Consider the following 17,674-nt stretch of genomic DNA (forward strand, 5'->3'; position numbering starts at 1 on the left):
CGTTCGTGAAGTTACTTGTACTATATTGAAAACAAAATGACAACACGTACACCATTGTTTGGTTGATCCATCAAAATCAAACTGTAACAACAAATGAATTTAAATCACATGATATGGGGACTGTAAGCACAACATTACACCACTCAACCTTGCCGTAAATCTCATGTTCATTTCGCTTTTCGAGCGCAATCTCAGCACACCAAATCATCTTTTCTTGACGCACGTCCTTCTCCCACCAAACCGCAATCTTTCCACCATAATTCAACAATCTAACTTTATAACCAGGTAAAGGCAATTTAGCCAGTTTTCCCAAACCCTTCAAATCTCTAAAACATCTTCCCTCAGTATCGTACCATCCAAGCTTTCTCGACCGTCCATAACCGTACAAAACGTTATCTATCACGCAAGAAGAACTGAGAAGCCACCAATCCCAATGTACATCTTCCAATCCTTGCCTATCCCATCTATTTTCCTTGGGCTTGTAAACCGCAATACGTCTTAGACCCGCATATATGTAAAGTTTTCCATCAAGGGGAAAGCTCATGAATAGATAATTCATCTTGCATATATCCGCTCCAGGGCTTGGCACATGCTCCCATATATGGGTTTTGGGATCGAAACACTCAATCCAATCCGAAGGTTTGCAACCTCTGGTGCTTCCGGCTACATATATTTTCCCATCGAGAATACTCACATTAGGGTACAACCGTTCCACCCGCATACTTGAAGACTCGTGCCAAGTGTGAGACCGACAGTCCATGAACATGACCTTTGAGGAGAAACCGCTAACTTGGTAGAAATGACAACCAACTGCGGCTAGACAGTTATCCAGACAAGGAGACTTACGAGTTTGGACTGAAACCAAACGATTTTTGTAACTTGACTTTTTTTTATCCTTGTTCGTAAGGAATCTTGTAGACGGTCCAAAGCATGAAGCGAACCATCTAGTAGGCTTATGATTAGCAGTGATTTGAGTTGGTGTACGGGAGAGAGTGAACCAACGAGGTTGGATTTCATGAGGGAAGCGTAGACACAAATAGAAACAACTCTCGGTGAAGCCTAAGAGAGTTCGGGTTTCGTAAAGCTCAAGGGAAGCAAGGAGAGAGCGGAATCTCTTGGAAACTAAGGAAAGAGTCGGGTAATACAATCTTGAGACTCGGGCTAAGCAGTTGAAAAGCAAATCATTAGGAAGCATCAGAAAAAGTGACGTTTCTGTAACCGTAACCGGTGGCTTCTCTTTGCCCATGGCTCTGGAAGCCAAACGCTGAGACCAAAAGAGCCTTAAATATACATTGGTTAAAATATTCCCTAAATCTAGTTGAACTCGTAGCTCTTATCTTCTATTCTAGATTTACATGTCATTTTTAAAAAAAAATTCTATATTACGTTTTAATTATTTTCTCAATTTCTGAGATATATACAATATTAAAATTTAACAATATTAATAATTAGTTCTTCGTTGGAAAAAAAAGAAGAAGAAAGCATAGGGTTGGTTATTCACACATACAGCGCCGAAGGGAGAACACGATGATGACGGCTAAGGATGCGAAAGAATCACTCTCGTATCCTCTACGATTCCCGAGTATGTATCCATCTATCTCTCGATTTTGTTTAAAATCATGGATCAAGTTGATGTGGTTTCGGATTTTGATTTTGTGGTTTTGATCTTATCTTTGCAGCTATTTGGATTTAACGTTGAGACTGTTCACTACAACAATATCAAGTTTCAGGTCTGGGGATTTAGGTACGTTTCTTTGAATGTCTTTGAATCTGTAAATTGCGTTCAACTTCGAATTTGAGGTCATATTTTCTATTGAGTTTTTTTTGTGTTTAACGTGATTGATCATCTTCTTATATTTTAAATCATGATTAGGCTTATAGTGATCTTCTCTCGGAGCGCAACAAGGCATAGTACTCTCTATACATGAATGAGGATTTAATTTAGTGGATGTTGTTGAATTAGGTGAGCGTTTCATCTGTCTGTAGACTGCTGTTTGGAAATCTTCCACATATATGGGTTTATTAGAGAGCCTAAAGCGGGAAGGACGAGTGCACCTAGAGCAGATATAAAGTCTTGTGTTTCGTCCATATGACAACAAGTAGAGGTATTGCTTTCTCTTCATTTACTTTTTTTTTTTCTTTTTCTTTGCTTTAGCGTTTAATTATTGATTTTTTTTTTTTTAAGAAAGGTTTCACCGTTTGTTTTCAGATTTTAAACTAAATTTAAAGAGTACTATTTTAAGAAATTTTTTAAAAAATATATTAATTTTATTAAAACATTTTCAAATTTAAGTGTTACCTTTAAATGCGTTGAAAACAAACCGGATTTCACATCCCGTCCTATCCTACGGGTCCGTAAGTTTGGTGTCGTAAATTCAACATGTCTAAACATATTTTAAATTTATCACTTATGGTTTTTGCAACTATTTAATTAAGAAATCCTTTTTAAAAGAGATTTTTTAAAAATTAAATATTTTCAAACTTAAGTGTTACATGTAAATGCGTTGAAACCGGACTTCACATCATGTCCCTTCCTACAAGTCCATAAGCTTGGTGTCGTAAGTTCAACAAACTTAATTGTTACATTTAAATGTGTTGAAAACAAATCGGATTTCGCATCCATCCTATTGCATTAAGCAGTAGGTGCAATAACATATTTAACGAAGAAATTACTTGTACTATATTGAAAACAAATTGATAAGACATACACCATTGTTTGGTTGATCCATCAAAATCAAACCGTAACAACAAATGAATTTAAAAGATCACATGATGTGGGGACTGTAAGCACAACATCACACCACTCAATCTTGCCATAAATCTCATGTTCATTTCTCTTTTCGAGAGCAATCTCAGCACACCAAATCATCTTCTCTTGAAGCACGTTCTTCTCCCACCAAACCGCAATCTTTCCACCATAGTTCAACAATCTAACTTTATAATCTAGAATAGGCAATTTAGGCAGTTTTCTCAAACCCTTTAAATCTCTTAAACATTTTCCCTCCATATCGTACCATAGAAGCTTTCTCGACAATCCATAACCGTACAAGACGTTATCTATCACGCAAGAAGGACGAAGAGCCCAACCACCCCAAGGTACATCGTCCAGTCCTAGCCTATCCCATCTATTTTCCTTGGGCTTGTAAACTGCAAAATGTCTTAGACCCGCATATATGTAAAGTTTTCCATCAAGGGCAAAGCTCTTAAATAGATTATTATTCTTGCATATATCCACTCCAGGGCTTGGCACATGCTCCCATATATGGGTTTTTGGATCGAAACACTCAATCCAATCCGAAGATTTGCAAGGTCTGGTGCCTCCCTGCTACATATATTTTCCCATCGAGAATACTCACCTCAGGGTTCAACCGTGCCACCCGCATACTCGAAGAAGACTCGTGCCAAGTGTGAGACCGACAGTCCATGAACATGACCCTTGTGGAGAAATCGCTAACTTGGTAGAAATTACATCCAACTGCGGCTAGACCGTTATCCAGAAAAGGAGAATTATTACGAGTTTGGACTGAAACCAAACGATTTTTGTGACTTGACTTTTTTTTATCCTTGTTCGTAAGGAACGGTCCAAAGCATGGAGCGAACCATCTAGTAGGTTTAGGATTAGTAGTGATTTGAGTTGGTCTACGGGAGAGAGTGAACCAACGTGGTTCGATTTCATCATAGAAGCGTAAAGACACATAGAGACAACTCTCGGTGGAGCCTAAGAGAGTTCGGGTTTCGTAAAGCTCAAGGGAAGCAAGGAGAGAGCGGAATCTCTTGGAAACAAGGGAAAGATTCGGGTAATACAATCTTGAGACGCGGGCTAAGCAGTTGAAAAGCAAATCATTAGGAAGCGTCAGAAAAGGTGACGTTTCTGTAACCGTAACCGGTGGCTTCTCTCTGTCCATGGCTCTAGAAGCCAAACGCTGAGACAGAAGAGCCTTAAAATATACATTGGAGAAAATATTCCCTAAATCTAGTTGAACCGCTAGGTCGTATCTTATTTCTAGATTTACATGTCATTTTTGTTTAGTTTCTATTTTATGTTTTAACTATTTTCTCAATTTCTGAGATATATACAATATTAAAATTTAACAATATTAATAATTAGTTATTCGTTGGAAAAAGAAGAAGAAAGCTTTAAAACATTGACTTTACACAATCCAACTTAAAAAAAAAATAAAAAAAAATAGTTAGGGTTGGTTATTCACACATAGCTAGCTCAGGTTAAACCGTTTTTGCTGTTTTTAATAGTATTTTTTATTTTATAGAAGTAGGTAGGTTTGTGATAAATTGCGTTCAACTTGGAATTTGAGGTACTAATGAGTAGAGCCTTTGACAATGTTCATATTTTTCTATTGAGTTTTGTGTTTAACGTGATTGATCATCTTCTTATATTTTTAATCATGATTAGGCTCACAGTGATCTCCTCTCGGAGCGCAACAAGGCATATTATCTCTACACGAATGAGGATTGAATTTAGTGGATCAAAAGTCTTGTGTTTCGTCCATATAACAAACGTAGACACCACAGATCCATCCACCTCGTCATCAATCTAAGCCTCAGTATTATATTACATCTACCGATAGGAGTGATTGTTGGATGTTGCAAACAAAAGATTGGAATCATCTTTAAAAGTTCATCTTTCTTCCTTTGGCAACCCTATATACATTAACTCGCAAGGCACAGCCTTTAATGGTTCCCAACTTTTTTGAAAATTCTTTGTCATGAAATCTGCTTTCTTTTGGATTCAGATTACACAATTCCCTTTTATTTGTCTTGTAATCTAGATTTTAGAATCAGATAGACTAGATGATATGCAATATATATGTCTCATCATTTTGTTGAATAAAGGAAAAAAAAAATAACATTTGATTACACATAAGACTTTACATAATCCCAACTTTTATATAATGAAGAGCTACAAACAAACAAGATCCACAACATCAAAGATTCCAAATCTAATCGTCCTTCACCTTTTTTTTTATTAGCATCCTTCAATATCTCTCCACTTAAGATACACAAGCCCAGCTCTATAATGTGTAAACGCACCAGCAACCACAAGAACATGAAACAACTGATGGCTATGTCCAGCTATATCGAATTTCCCAGGCATCCATCTCTCAGGAATCCTAGTTGCATAAACCAAAGCTCCTAACCCGTAAAGCAAACCCATCAAAATCTCATAACCAGTTGTGTGAAGTGCTTCAGGTTGGTCCCAAAAGATGATCAGCTTATGTAGTATCGGAGCTGCACCAGAGAATCCCATTCCAAAAAACAGAGAGGCTCTCACGACTCTAAACTCGGGGCTTTGGAAAACAGGGAGGAGAGAGACAAGCACTGTGGCGATACCTAAGATGGTAATGAATCCTAAGTAGAGGTTGCAGAAGAAAGGATCACACATGAAGGAGTAATAGACAGGAGGGTAGAAAGAAGTAGCTATCAGAGCTGCGATTCCAGCGTAGTCAAGCCTAAGCATAATGTAGGAGACTCGCTCAGAGTGACATGAGAGGAGGTGGCACGTGCTGCTTGCTAATAGACAGAACATTGCACCACCTAGAAATGCATAGAATGGCCATCGAGTAATTGGCCGGAAGATTAAAGGAGCTATCATGTTTGCAAGATCTTCCCTAACAGAATGCTGCACAGAACAAGATATATAAAAAACTTGACAACATTTTGAAACCGGGAACAGAGAGAAAGATTGTGTAATATATTACCAGAACACACATGTCGGTGTAGTTGCCATGAGAGAATCTTTCAGGCAAACAGTTATAAAGAAGGTCCATGACATGCCAACTAGAAGGACTAGAAGGAAGGCGAGACATAAGCTCAGCGTGAAGTTTGTGAAGATCTGTTTTCCTCAACACATCAGGTAAACGGTGTTGAAGAGAATGAAGATCCACAACGCTTGGTACTTTCGTTGCTGTGTAAATGGTGAGCGCTAGAAACAGGAAAAACCCAATCAAGTGCCTGCAAATATCCCAACACAACACAATCAAGAAGGTTTCTTGATCTCCTAAAACAAAAAGGATGAAGCTTTGGGAGGGAGGGATTTAAAAGACTTACGTCCAAACATTCAAAGTCTCATTATGGATGGTAAAGATGCTGAGAAGGATCTGTTTGATAGGCCATTCGCAACGGTAATGACCAATGATGTACTCATTGTCTCTCAAATAAGCAGGCAATGAATGATACTCCACCAATTGATACTTCACTTTCTGCCATAACCTCTTCCCTTTCACATTATGTTTCTTCTCCGTTGTTTCAGATGAACTACCACTTTTGGGATGTAAATGTTCCTTGATCTCTGCCTCACTACCCATTGTTCTCTATCCAAATCCAAACCAAAACAGATCTTAAATCTTTAACAAAAAGATGAAAAATTCCAAAAAGTTGGGAATTTTAACAAACTTTCACATCTATGCTAAAATCTTGGGTTCTTTAAAAACGATATTCAGCTCATATATATAACCTAAAGCATCGTGTTTTGTAACTTTATGACCTAAATTATGTTCTTGCGATCTCAAACCAACCCTGTAAGAAGAATTAAGAAATGAAACGAGAAGGGAAAAAAAGGTGAGACTTTTAATGTTACCTGGAGATCTTCTTCTTCAATGCCGACGAGAAAAGAAAAAAATGTTTCTCAAATCTCTTCTAAATCTTTAAAATCACAACAAAGAAGAGAGAGAGAAAACAAAACAAAAAAAAGTCAATCAAAATAGATCTCAAGGTTTTTGTTTGTTTTGGGTGTGAGAAACAGAGAGTTCTTTGTTTTGGTATGAAATCGAAAAAAATAAAAAGAACGATGGAAGCTCTGAAGCCACGAAGATGGTAGATATTATTTTTATAATATTACAGTTTGGACCACAAGCTTTGTTTTGTTTTATTGGTAGGACCCCTTTATTTCTTCTTTATTTTAATTTTGGCCGAGTAGTTTAATATCTATTTCTATTTTTATCTATATAGTGTTTTTGTTGTACGAGGAATTTGGAACAAAAACCACATAAAATTCGATCGACAAACAAATATTATTTGTAATTGGGCTATAGTCAAATAGAGTTTCAAAGACGGATTGTTGCATATTTTTCACTTGGAAACATTGACTAGTATAAATGATTATTTCAGTTATTGTTTCTGTTTTAGATTTAGTCTTCAAGCAAAAAAAAAAAAAAGTATCTATAATTAGGAATATCCAACCAATAAAAGAGAGAGTAGTTCGACAAAATACTAATTTTGGTTCACTATTTTTCTTACCGTTTGAATACTGTTTTGCTTTCCATTATATAATAAGCTTACCAATAATATAATCATGCATATTACGTTCACAATATTTGAAGAAAAAAAATGATTTCATGTCGGTCAATATCACCATGATAAATAAAAATAAAAACAAAAATCAACTGCAAAAGGAATGGAGTATCTTGTGGGAATAATACTTTTCAATTTATTCGGATAAGCAGAAGATATTCGTTTTCTTCTTCTATCTATCCCCACCTTTACAAGTTTTATGTCGATTTGGTCACCTACTCCAAAAAATTGTGGCGCTTGTGTAGTTTGACACTCTTTAATCAAAGTGATCACTTATCTATCTCACTTGCCGACGAAACTAATCTTCACAACTCATAACCACTAATGTACAAAAGTGAAACATACCAAAAAAGTAACATACACGCGTTGTTTCTCCACATTTATAAGGCTTACCAAATTAAGATAGTCATACTTAGAATGGGCCTGGGATCCTTAAAAGCCCACTTGTTGAGTCCGCAACTTTGAAACTACCAATACGATAGCAGACCGAGATACCAGACCGAATCGGTTAACCAACTTTTCTTTCGATTTATTGACCGAACCGAACAACTTTGACTCCACGTGGGGACACAGCTCTGCACAACCAGAGACATTCAAAGACTGCCGTCAAATCTACCGCCGCCGTTTCCGACTTTAAACCGCCGTCACCTGCCGGTTTAATTAATTTGAATTCTCCAACCGCCTAAATCTAGAGATGATGATGGAGCGAGGAGCTTTGGTGGGTTCGTCTACTTGTTCAAACTGCTATGTACCTTTCCAATTTCGGCAGACAACAAGCAAGTTTTTTTCCTCATTCAGGCCGATATATAATAAGCTAAACCCTAGTCAATTCCGGTTCAGCTGTCCATGGTTTAAACCGGTTAGTTCAGTAACGGCGGCGAAATGCAATCTGTTTGACTACGCGGTGAGTGCAGGCGGAGATGTGGAGGCTGAGCATCCCGTGGACGACAAAGAGTTTGTGCGTTGGTTCCGTGAAGCTTGGCCTTATCTTTGGGCTCATCGTGGCTGCACATTCGTCGTTATTATCTCCGGTGAGATCATCTCCGGCTCTTACTGTGATGCCATTTTGAAGGTACCGTCTTTTTTTCTTCACCTGCTTTGTAGTTTACTTTGATTTATGAGGAAGAAGCACGCACGCAAGGTGTTCGATTGTTTGTCTCACTGAGAGTTTTTAACTTTTCTATCTTTTTAAGTCGACACTTTTCTTTGTGATCAGTCTTAGTATAAACTGTTACTGTGTACTGTACGTAGCTTTAAGAGTTCTATATTATCATAATAGGGCTTTGGTTGCAATGTGCTTAAGTTTTCACTTCTCATGTTGAATATAAAGTGAAGTCATTTGATATTGAGTGCAGGACATAGCGTTTCTTCATCATCTGGGAATAAGGTTTGTTCTAGTTCCTGGAACTCAAGAGCAAATCGACCATCTTCTGTCTGAGAGAGGTCAGAAAAATAACAAATGAATCTTGCCTGTAGTTTTTGTCACGATGTTAGATTCGTCTAGACTATACTGCTAGTGTCAAGTAATTGTTTTGGCATCTACGAGTCTAAAAGGTGTGTGAACTGCAGGACGCGAGGCTACATATGTGGGACGTTACAGAGTAACGGATGAAGCATCTTTGCAGGCGGCAAAAGAAGCTGCAGGAGCAATATCAGTTATGCTTGAAGCCAAATTATCTCCCGGACCTTCTATTTGCAATATCCGTAGGCACGGTGATCGTAGTCATTTACATGATATAGGTGTCAGGGTTGATACCGGTAACTTCTTTGCAGCCAAAGTGAGGTTCTCCACTTGTTCTTTTGACCATGAGTCTTATCATATCTGTTCCGTATGACCGAAGGTTATCTTGGGTTTTGTTGTGGCAGAGAAAAGGTGTTGTTGATGGTGTTGATTTTGGAGCGACAGGTGAAGTGAAGAAGATAGATGTTGATCGGATTTGTGAGAGGCTTGACGGTGGTTCCGTAGTTTTGTTGAGGAACTTGGGTCATTCTAGCTCCGGAGAAGTATTAAATTGCAAGTATGCTCGCTCGCTCATCTTCTGAGAGAAAGCTTCATTTTACCTTAAATAGATTGAATTTTCTCACTCAACTTATTTTACTTGTTGCAGTACCTATGAGGTTGCTACAGCTTGTGCTTTAGCTATAGGAGCAGATAAGCTTATTTGCATAATGGATGGTCCTATTCTTGATGAGAGTGGACATCTTATTCGTTTTCTGACACTTCAAGAAGCAGATATGTTAGTTAGAAAACGTGCTCAACAGAGTGACATTGCTGCAAATTACGTGAAGGCTGTTGGAGATGGAAGTATTGCTTATACTGAACCTCTTAACAACACCAACGGTAAAACTACTTCTCCTCCAAACGGGAGAGCAGCATTTCGGGGAAACGTAAACCACACTCCGATCTTTCAGAACGGTGTTGGATTTGACAATGGGAACGGAATGTGGTCTGGTGAGCAAGGTTTTGCTATTGGTGGTGAGGAAAGACTAAGTCGCTTAAACGGTTACCTTTCTGAATTGGCTGCTGCGGCGTTTGTCTGCAGAGTGAGTGTTTTTGAAACCTTGGCCCTGCTTCTGTTTGCCGCCATTAAACTGAAACTCTTTGTTCTGTTTGTCTTATGAAGGGCGGAGTCAAAAGAGTTCACTTGTTGGATGGTACTATAAGTGGAAGTCTCTTGTTGGAGCTTTTCAAAAGAGATGGAATGGGGACTATGGTTGCTAGGTACATGAATTATTTTTGTCTTCACACGCGTATCACCCTGCTTTAGCGTTCTTACAACTCTGTATTATTGCCCGTTATGCACAGTGATGTTTACGAAGGGACCCGAGATGCCAAAGTGGATGATCTTGCAGGTATTAGACATATAATCAAACCCTTAGAGGAATCTGGGATTTTGGTTCGCAGAACCGATGAAGAGGTAAAAAAGCTTTACTATCTTTTTGCATCTTATCGTTTCATCGGGTTAAAAGACTTGTTACGCTGTTAAAACTTTTTGACCTTTGAGTGCAGTTACTCCAAGCTTTGGATTCGTTTGTGGTTGTGGAAAGGGAAGGTCAGATCATCGCTTGCGCAGCTTTGTTTCCATTCTTTGAAGACAAATGCGGAGAAGTTGCTGCAATAGCAGTTGCATCAGATTGTCGCGGTCAAGGCCAAGGCGATAAATTGCTAGGTAAATAAAACTCAAACTACCCTTTTCTGTTATCTTTGCAAAATCAAGCTATAGAAAAACCTCAAAGCCACACAACACAATCTATTTCTGCAGATTACATAGAGAAGAAAGCTTCGTCTCTCGGTTTAGAAAGACTATTCCTACTCACAACACGAACAGCAGACTGGTTTGTGAGACGAGGGTTTCAAGAATGTTCAATCGAGATCATACCAGAGACTAGACGACAAAGAATCAATCTTTCTAGAAATTCAAAGTATTACATGAAGAAGTTACTACCTGATCGAAGTGGCATTTCAGTTCTAAGGGTATAGCATCACATCAACAAGCAAAAGCAAGCAAATTCATAATCTCAAATCTTTCAGATTGTTTTGATTTCGAACAATTCAAATACATTCTTATTTTGAATCACATTCAATCTCATAACCTTTTTCATTCCAAAGATACAACAGCACCTACCGCTTTAAGCTTCTCCATGATCTTCTCAGCTTCTTCTTTAGTAATACCTTTCTTCAAAACCACTGGAGCTTTCTCAACAAGATCCTTAGCTTCTTTCAATCCCAGATCCGTGAACGATCTTATCTCCTTAATCACTTTAATCTTTGAAGCCGTTTCGAATTTCTCAAGCTTCACATCGAAAGCTGTCTTCTCCGCCGCCTTGGTCTCCGCAGACGCAACGGCGTCACCACCAGATCCGGCAACAGCTACAGCGGAACCGTAACGATTTAGACCTAGCTTATGGCTGAAGAGGATTGAGTAATCGTAAAGCTCGATCCTGTTCAGTTTTAGCAAATCGTCAGCGATTCGCTCGAGCTTCTGCGTTCGAGCCTCGGGTGAAGAAGCTACGGCGCATAGGTAACGAGTCCCGGAGGATAGAGTCGTCGTACGGTGGAGCAAACCGAGAGATCTGGAGACAATGCCGGAGATCGGAGCTCGCATTTTCGCCGGTGGGAAGGAGGTTTTTGTTAGGGTTTTTCGCCGTCCGTTCAATTTCACTTCGTTTTGCCGTTACTTTTTTTGCTCGTCAAATTCGAATGGGCTGATTAAGGCCCATTTAATAAAGCCCGTAAAGAAAAGAAAATCAAACCCAACCAATTGTAAAAGCCTAAAAAGTGTAAATATTAAAAGACTGCTTTAATAAGCTAATAATGAAGTCATAACTTTAATTTCCTGTTTGAACTTGACGTTTAAACTAACGAACAAATAGAAAACATCATGTTGATTTGTGATAATTTATAATAATCAAATGTAATATAATGTCAAAGAATATTCTGTGTTCTTTTTAATAGAATTTTAACTGTATCGTTTTATAGATGTGATGCCATTATTCACAAGGACCCTCAATATTCATGTTATTATATAGTTATTATGTTGGGAATAATGAGAACAACAATAGTATAACATTTTTTAGTTATACGTTAAGAGATTAACTCATGTAGCTCTCTATTCAACACGACTTATTTAAACTGAATTCTATAATTCGAACACTCGCAAGTATTTCTAAAAGATTATATGAATTAAACTTCTAATCATTCAATATAATAATTGAACATATATTAAAATATTTTCGGTATTTTTTAACACACTGCATTGCACTGTTAGTCATGAACAGTGAACCTAAAATGATACTCCCTCCGTTTCATAATATAGGATGTTTAGAGGATTATTTTTGTTTCATAATATAGGATGTTTCCAACTTTCTATGCAACTTTTAGATTAATTTTATATTTTCTATTATGCAGTCTTGGGTATGATTGGTTAAACTTTTTAAAAGTAATTTTTTTTTAATATGTGTGTTTCTACTAAAACATCCTATATTTTGAAATGGAGGGAGTATAAAAATTAAATATACAAGCTATTTCTTTCTATCATCTTACAAAGCTCATTTATCTTCACTATATATACAAATTATTTACAAGATTCAATTTATTGCTGGCTCGTATAAACAAATCGAAGTAGTTTTAAAACAACCCTTAGATTAATCTATATACTTCATAGGATTAATTTAGATATTTCCTATAAAACTTATGCATATTCTAGTTAGATGTGTAATGGTCAAGTCATGGTACAAGGGGACCCAACAAGGTTTTGATTCTAGTTAAAGCAAAATTGGGCCAACCAATAGACTTTTATTTTACTAATTTGCTTTTTACATGACTTTATAAACAAGAAAACAGACCAAAAGAAGATAGATTTCTAAAAAGATTAGCTTAAAAAGCGAAGCTAAAGATCGTACCGATTAACATGGGGGAGGCAAAAAGCCTCATCAAAAGATGCAGGGAGAAAGAGTTGTAGTGAAACCAGCCACATATCTCAAAAGCAGTTCCCACTACTTTCTTTTCTTATTTTTATTTTTATTAATTACTCAAAAAGCAAATTATAATATATGTAGTAATGGATTAACTATTTATTTCAACTATTTACTTTTTATGGGCTGTTTTCTAAATAAAAACATGATGGGTAAGCGGGGCCATGAACATTCGTAGGTATATGCATGTGTATTCCATTGAAGACATAATATATGTAAATATGTAATACATATTATATATGTGAATCAAATAAAAGACTGGTCCCTTTATCTCTTTTATAAAGCAAAAGGTGAAAGGTGCATTATTAAAAAGGCAAAATATATAAATGGTATATACTTCACATGAACGACAAATGAATAAGTATAATGTTATGAGATTAATCTTCGTGTATAAAAAGTTGAGTTTTCTTTTTTGGCTTTCTTCAATGAGCACCACACATCAGAAATAAAACCGTCTAGTTTTGGTTTTGTAATAAATAGTTAACCATCACATACGGTGGTGCTGCCTAGAAGCTAAATTACTTGCATTGCATTCCAATATTCTAAGTTTGATCACGCGCGTATATGGCAAAGTTATATAGAAGCTTTTGTGTGAGAGTCTCTTTCACTTGTAATATTAGTCGCACGCTACGATCATACGTATAATTACATAGATTAATAAGATTGATTTATAATTGATCACAAATATGTTAATATACATTTCAAAAGCGTGCAAGCCACTAGAGGTGCATTCACGAGATTCCAACTATGAGATTCCCCAACCAAAGTAGCTGTCATATTCAAGAACCGTGATGAAGTGGAGTAGTGAACATGCTTTAACCAGAAACATGAGATAATCATATAACTGAATTAGCGTTAACTGTTGCTGAATTTGAGAGTGATCGCTATTCTGTTTCATTCATCATCTAATACATTTCTAGCATTGTGGATTCCAGTTCAACGATCATCCAATGTAACAGTAACTATTTTTCATAATATGCTCACGTACGTACGTTATAGTTTTGAGCTTCTCGTGTAACGAAGAACAATAAATTAATTATATAAGAAAATAAACCCTATTCTTTCGGATAAACCAGAGTAATCACAAATTTAATTCCAAAACATATAAAAAAGTACCCAAAAAAAAAAAAAAAACTCGAATTGTATGAACTTTGATACCTCCTCAATGATCATAATTACTTAATTTGTCCTATTCCAAAAGCCAAATTCAAATTACGAACCGCATCATCACCATAATCTCAAAACCCATCATGAACCATCACCACACGTGTGAAACCATCTCAAGAAAAAAGCGCGCGTGCGAGTTTTTTATATCAAAACCAAAATAAAGTAAATAAACAATCCTTTACGTTACGTTGGCCGCCACGCACTAGCCCAAACCACCGGCTGATCTCTCCAACAAAGGAATATTCCGGCGGCATCAGAACACTGTACCATCGACCAAACACCTTCTTTATATCTCCTCAACAAAGCTCTGACGTCATCCGCCACCTCATCACTATATCCCACCGCTCCAAACCCACCGTTCCTCATCCTCCTCGACCACTTCCTCGCCGTCTCTCTCCTCTCCGTCGAATCTGACGGCTCACACGCAACAAGATCAACGACCGCACGTCCCGCTGCACGTTCTAGCATCAACCTCTCGTTGCTCGTCCTCGGAAAACTCTCTTCCCATGACTCGAAGCAAACCCTAAACCATCGTAAACATTCTCCAAACCCTCTCAAGAACTCATCGTCAAAGCCACCTTCTTCTTCTCCGATAAGATCAGCTTCCTCTTCCACGACCGTCACAATCCTCGGCCTTAACCGTCGAAAGTTCGATATCACAGCGTCTCTAGGGTTTCCACGTGGCGCTATCCCATGCATCGCACCTACGCAGTTAATGGCCAAAACCTCGTCTTCTTTAACATCGAGCTCGTTGAGATCAAACTCAGATAAGTCTCCGACGTGATGAATAATGTTGAATTTAAAAGGAACTCCCATAAGCCTTGCAAATTTCTCCATTCTGTTTCCGATCTCTTTCATCATCCGATGCGACGCCGTTTGATCGTTGACGAACTTGTTGGCCACGACTACTGTGGTTAGCCTTAGGTGAGGCGTGTCGTCTGATCTTGTGGCTAAGGCTTCTAGAAGAGTTGGCCATTGAGTGCAAAACGTTGAGCTTATGTCGACGATGTGGATCTTTGCCTCTCCGTCTACTGCTTCCAAGATTGCTCCGTTGGCCGCAACGTGTCCAAACGTGGCCCAGGGGCTAACTTCTTGGAACTTAAGCACGGTTTTTCGCGTTGACTCGAAGGAGCAAGTCTTCTCTGTGGCTGCAGCTGTTACCATGGTTCGGTAGCATCGTTCGCCTGAGCCGGTCATGCGGTTGAAGAGAGCTTGGAGGAAGTAAGAAGCAAGTTTTTGCTCGGTGTCTCCGTACGGAGAAGAGAGCTCGTTGAGCGTCCATAGGATTTGTTGCGCACGTGCGGTGTCCTTGTCGGAGAAGGCACGTGCTGCTTCGAGGAGGACGGAGTCAGCCCACTTGGCATTGGCTGAGAAGTCGAAGGAAGGAGGAGTTTGAGGGATGGAGAAGGCGGAAGGGTCATTGTGGTGGCCGGAGGAGGAGTACGGCGAGGCTAAGGCTGCAGCCGCGGCGGTGGAGGAAGGGGTTGATGACGTGGCGGGATGGTATTGGGTGGGAGTAGTGAAAGGGGAATAGTAAGTGTTAGGATTGGTGTGGTGATGGTTGTGGTGAGAAGAAGAAGAGGAAAGGTCTTCTTCATCCATGAAAAAGTTGAAGCATTCTTCGGCGACGTCGTTTTGTGGAAAGTTGTAGTGATAAGCAGTTTGTGGAGAGCCGGTAGTGGTGGTGGAGGTTCTGCTTAACGAAGATTGATTTGTAATGATACTATCGGATTGTTGTTGTTGTTGGAGACTGACTAGTCTAAAGAGAGTATCCATATTTTTTTTTTCTTTAATGAATAAGAAAATGAATAGTAATGAGAGAGGGGGAGACCCACAATATCTAAGATTTAATACTTTGTTGTGTATATTGCATCAGCATCATGTGTTGTGTATATATATGTATATCTTTTTTTGTTTCTCGGTGGGAGTGGGTAAATCTAGATGAAGGTGAGTTGTAGAGAATGGGTTTGGTAGATTTGTGAGTTTTTATTACTAATTTAAAGACAATGTGGGGAAAAAAGAAGAGCATGAAAAGAGGATTTTCTGCATCGAATTGTTGTCCCATGTTTATCTTTTGGACTTTATAGACTGTTTGAATCTAATTGGGTTTAGTGAAACCATAATTAGAGAGAGAAGAAACCGGTTTTGAACAAAATTCTTCCCTCTTTCTCTCTCTCTCTTTTGTTTTTACTATAAACATAACTGAAAATTTGGACATAACGATCCTACTTTATGCATGTTTTTGTTTTCTGTGGAACATGTAAGTTTTAATCAAAATTTAACAAAAGACTTATAAACTACTAATAAACAAAACGATTGTAAGTTATACGGAAGACCTTTTATTTTTTATATGGGAGTGTATTAGTTAAGATAGTTTTGGAAGTTTCATTAAGTAGAAAAAAAGTCGTGACAAAAGAAGATGAGTAAAAGAAGAAAATGATAAATAAGTCGATATCATGTAATGGCTTAGTGGGTTTCGCTTTTTCATATTTTTTGCACATCGATCCACCCGAGTAACCTTCCTTCTTCTTTCTTCTTCTTCTAAATTTACTTATGTTCATTATGCCTATATACCGATATATGAATATCTGAGTTTGGACACCTAGAAATTGAAAACGACGTACATGGTTTATACTTATTACATGGCGTAAATTTCTTTTCTTTTTTTCAAAAAGCCGTATTTGATACGCTGTTTGTTTATATATAGGCCAAATACATGAAATCAAAAATTTATATACAGCCTAAAACACTCTTTATATACAGCCTAAAAAAGTTAGAAAATGTCTTTCTATTACCATGTCTAACCAATCAAAACACCAACTAATAAATTATTAAATAATCCAAAATAACAAAAATATTACTTTAATTACATTAACAATAAAACAAAAATATTTTATATAATTCGGAAATATTAAATATATTTTACAAAATCGAAAAACAAATACGAATAAGAATTGTAATAAAGAAAACGGGTAGGAGAAAAGAAATGAACTATGTTCTACTGTTGGGTGGTACCAATTTTTTTGCCAGATATGCTCAACCAAGTTTTTTCAGACGTTCATGCATTTTCGTATCACGAACATCATTTTGAATGCCCATCATATTAGTGAGATTCGTTGGTCTATCTGTAAAAAATGATATATCCACATGAGAAGTTTCACTTCCTTCTCCCTGATAGAACTCCGATGGATCTTAGAAACTGTATTCATGTCATTTGTCTTCCACTATCATGTTATGCAATATGATACATGTTCTCATTATTTTGCCTATTTTATCTTTATCCCAAAAAAATGCGAGATTTTTCATGATTGCAAATCGAGCTTGTAAGACTCCAAATGCACGCTCTACATCTTTTCGGCATGAATCTTGACATTAAGCAAAGAGTTGTGCTTTTTGGCCATGTGGAAGTTTAATTGATTGAATGAAAGTTTCCCATTTGGGATAGCTACCGTTAGTGAGGTAGTACGCCATTTTGTATTGTCGTCCATTGACAACGTACGTAACTCTCGGAGCTCGACCCTCTAGTATATCATCAAACACTGGTGAGCGGTCCAAAACATTGATATAATTTAATGTACCTGGGGATCCAAAAAATGCGTGCCAAATCCATAAATCTTGTGAAGCTACAACCCCTAGTATGATTGTCGGTTTTCCAGATCCACGTGAATATTGCCTTTTCCATGTCGTGGGACAATTCTTCCACTTCCAATGCATATAATCTATG

The 17,674-nt window shown here is 37.7% G+C and overlaps 6 protein-coding genes across 6 annotated transcripts; 1 reads left to right on the forward strand and 5 right to left on the reverse strand.

Moving 5' to 3' along the window:
• On the reverse strand, positions 77 to 1,246 carry LOC104733101 (putative F-box/kelch-repeat protein At4g11750). The gene has a single exon (XM_010452712.1). The coding sequence runs from the start codon at positions 1,244 to 1,246 to the stop codon at positions 77 to 79; it is 1,170 nt and encodes a 389-aa protein (XP_010451014.1).
• On the reverse strand, positions 2,735 to 3,905 carry LOC104733102 (putative F-box/kelch-repeat protein At4g11750). Its single transcript, XM_019233453.1, has 2 exons — positions 3,357 to 3,905; positions 2,735 to 3,202 (listed from the first exon to the last, which is right to left on the reverse strand). The coding sequence occupies exons 1-2, from the start codon at positions 3,903 to 3,905 to the stop codon at positions 2,735 to 2,737; spliced, it is 1,017 nt and encodes a 338-aa protein (XP_019088998.1).
• On the reverse strand, positions 4,829 to 6,762 carry LOC104729398 (heptahelical transmembrane protein 4). The gene is made up of 4 exons (XM_010448335.2): positions 6,596 to 6,762; positions 6,067 to 6,329; positions 5,718 to 5,970; positions 4,829 to 5,638 (listed from the first exon to the last, which is right to left on the reverse strand). Exons 2-4 carry the CDS (start codon positions 6,321 to 6,323, stop codon positions 4,985 to 4,987), a joined length of 1,164 nt encoding a protein of 387 aa, XP_010446637.1. The 5' UTR covers positions 6,324 to 6,329; positions 6,596 to 6,762; the 3' UTR covers positions 4,829 to 4,984.
• On the forward strand, positions 7,840 to 10,910 carry LOC104729400 (probable amino-acid acetyltransferase NAGS2, chloroplastic). The gene is made up of 9 exons (XM_010448337.1): positions 7,840 to 8,380; positions 8,664 to 8,751; positions 8,878 to 9,086; positions 9,175 to 9,326; positions 9,417 to 9,852; positions 9,933 to 10,030; positions 10,115 to 10,226; positions 10,319 to 10,478; positions 10,572 to 10,910. The coding sequence occupies exons 1-9, from the start codon at positions 8,003 to 8,005 to the stop codon at positions 10,787 to 10,789; spliced, it is 1,851 nt and encodes a 616-aa protein (XP_010446639.1). The 5' UTR covers positions 7,840 to 8,002; the 3' UTR covers positions 10,790 to 10,910.
• Positions 10,805 to 11,497, reverse strand: LOC104729399 (50S ribosomal protein L7/L12-like). Its single transcript, XM_010448336.2, has one exon. It carries the CDS (start codon positions 11,412 to 11,414, stop codon positions 10,908 to 10,910), a length of 507 nt encoding a protein of 168 aa, XP_010446638.1. The 5' UTR covers positions 11,415 to 11,497; the 3' UTR covers positions 10,805 to 10,907.
• Positions 13,906 to 15,931, reverse strand: LOC104729401 (protein SHORT-ROOT-like). The gene has a single exon (XM_010448338.2). It carries the CDS (start codon positions 15,724 to 15,726, stop codon positions 14,134 to 14,136), a length of 1,593 nt encoding a protein of 530 aa, XP_010446640.1. The 5' UTR covers positions 15,727 to 15,931; the 3' UTR covers positions 13,906 to 14,133.

This window comes from Camelina sativa, chromosome 12 (assembly GCF_000633955.1).
Source record: "Camelina sativa cultivar DH55 chromosome 12, Cs, whole genome shotgun sequence".
NCBI classification, from domain to species: Eukaryota; Viridiplantae; Streptophyta; class Magnoliopsida; order Brassicales; family Brassicaceae; genus Camelina; species Camelina sativa.

Coding starts and splice junctions, on each gene's coding strand:
- LOC104733101 (XM_010452712.1), bottom strand. CDS start 1,246: ATGGGCAAAGAGAAGCCACCGGTTACGGTTACAGAAACGTCACTTTTT.
- LOC104733102 (XM_019233453.1), bottom strand. CDS start 3,905: ATGGACAGAGAGAAGCCACCGGTTACGGTTACAGAAACGTCACCTTTT. Junction 3,203..3,356: donor TGGCACGGTTGAACCCTGAG/GTGAGTATTCTC, acceptor AATCTATTTAAG/AGCTTTGCCCTTGATGGAAA.
- LOC104729398 (XM_010448335.2), bottom strand. CDS start 6,323: ATGGGTAGTGAGGCAGAGATCAAGGAACATTTACATCCCAAAAGTGGT. Junction 5,971..6,066: donor GAGACTTTGAATGTTTGGAC/GTAAGTCTTTTA, acceptor GGATATTTGCAG/GCACTTGATTGGGTTTTTCC. Junction 5,639..5,717: donor ACACCGACATGTGTGTTCTG/GTAATATATTAC, acceptor TGTTCTGTGCAG/CATTCTGTTAGGGAAGATCT.
- LOC104729400 (XM_010448337.1), top strand. CDS start 8,003: ATGATGATGGAGCGAGGAGCTTTGGTGGGTTCGTCTACTTGTTCAAAC. Junction 8,381..8,663: donor ACTGTGATGCCATTTTGAAG/GTACCGTCTTTT, acceptor TATTGAGTGCAG/GACATAGCGTTTCTTCATCA. Junction 10,479..10,571: donor CCAAGGCGATAAATTGCTAG/GTAAATAAAACT, acceptor CTATTTCTGCAG/ATTACATAGAGAAGAAAGCT.
- LOC104729399 (XM_010448336.2), bottom strand. CDS start 11,414: ATGCGAGCTCCGATCTCCGGCATTGTCTCCAGATCTCTCGGTTTGCTC.
- LOC104729401 (XM_010448338.2), bottom strand. CDS start 15,726: ATGGATACTCTCTTTAGACTAGTCAGTCTCCAACAACAACAACAATCC.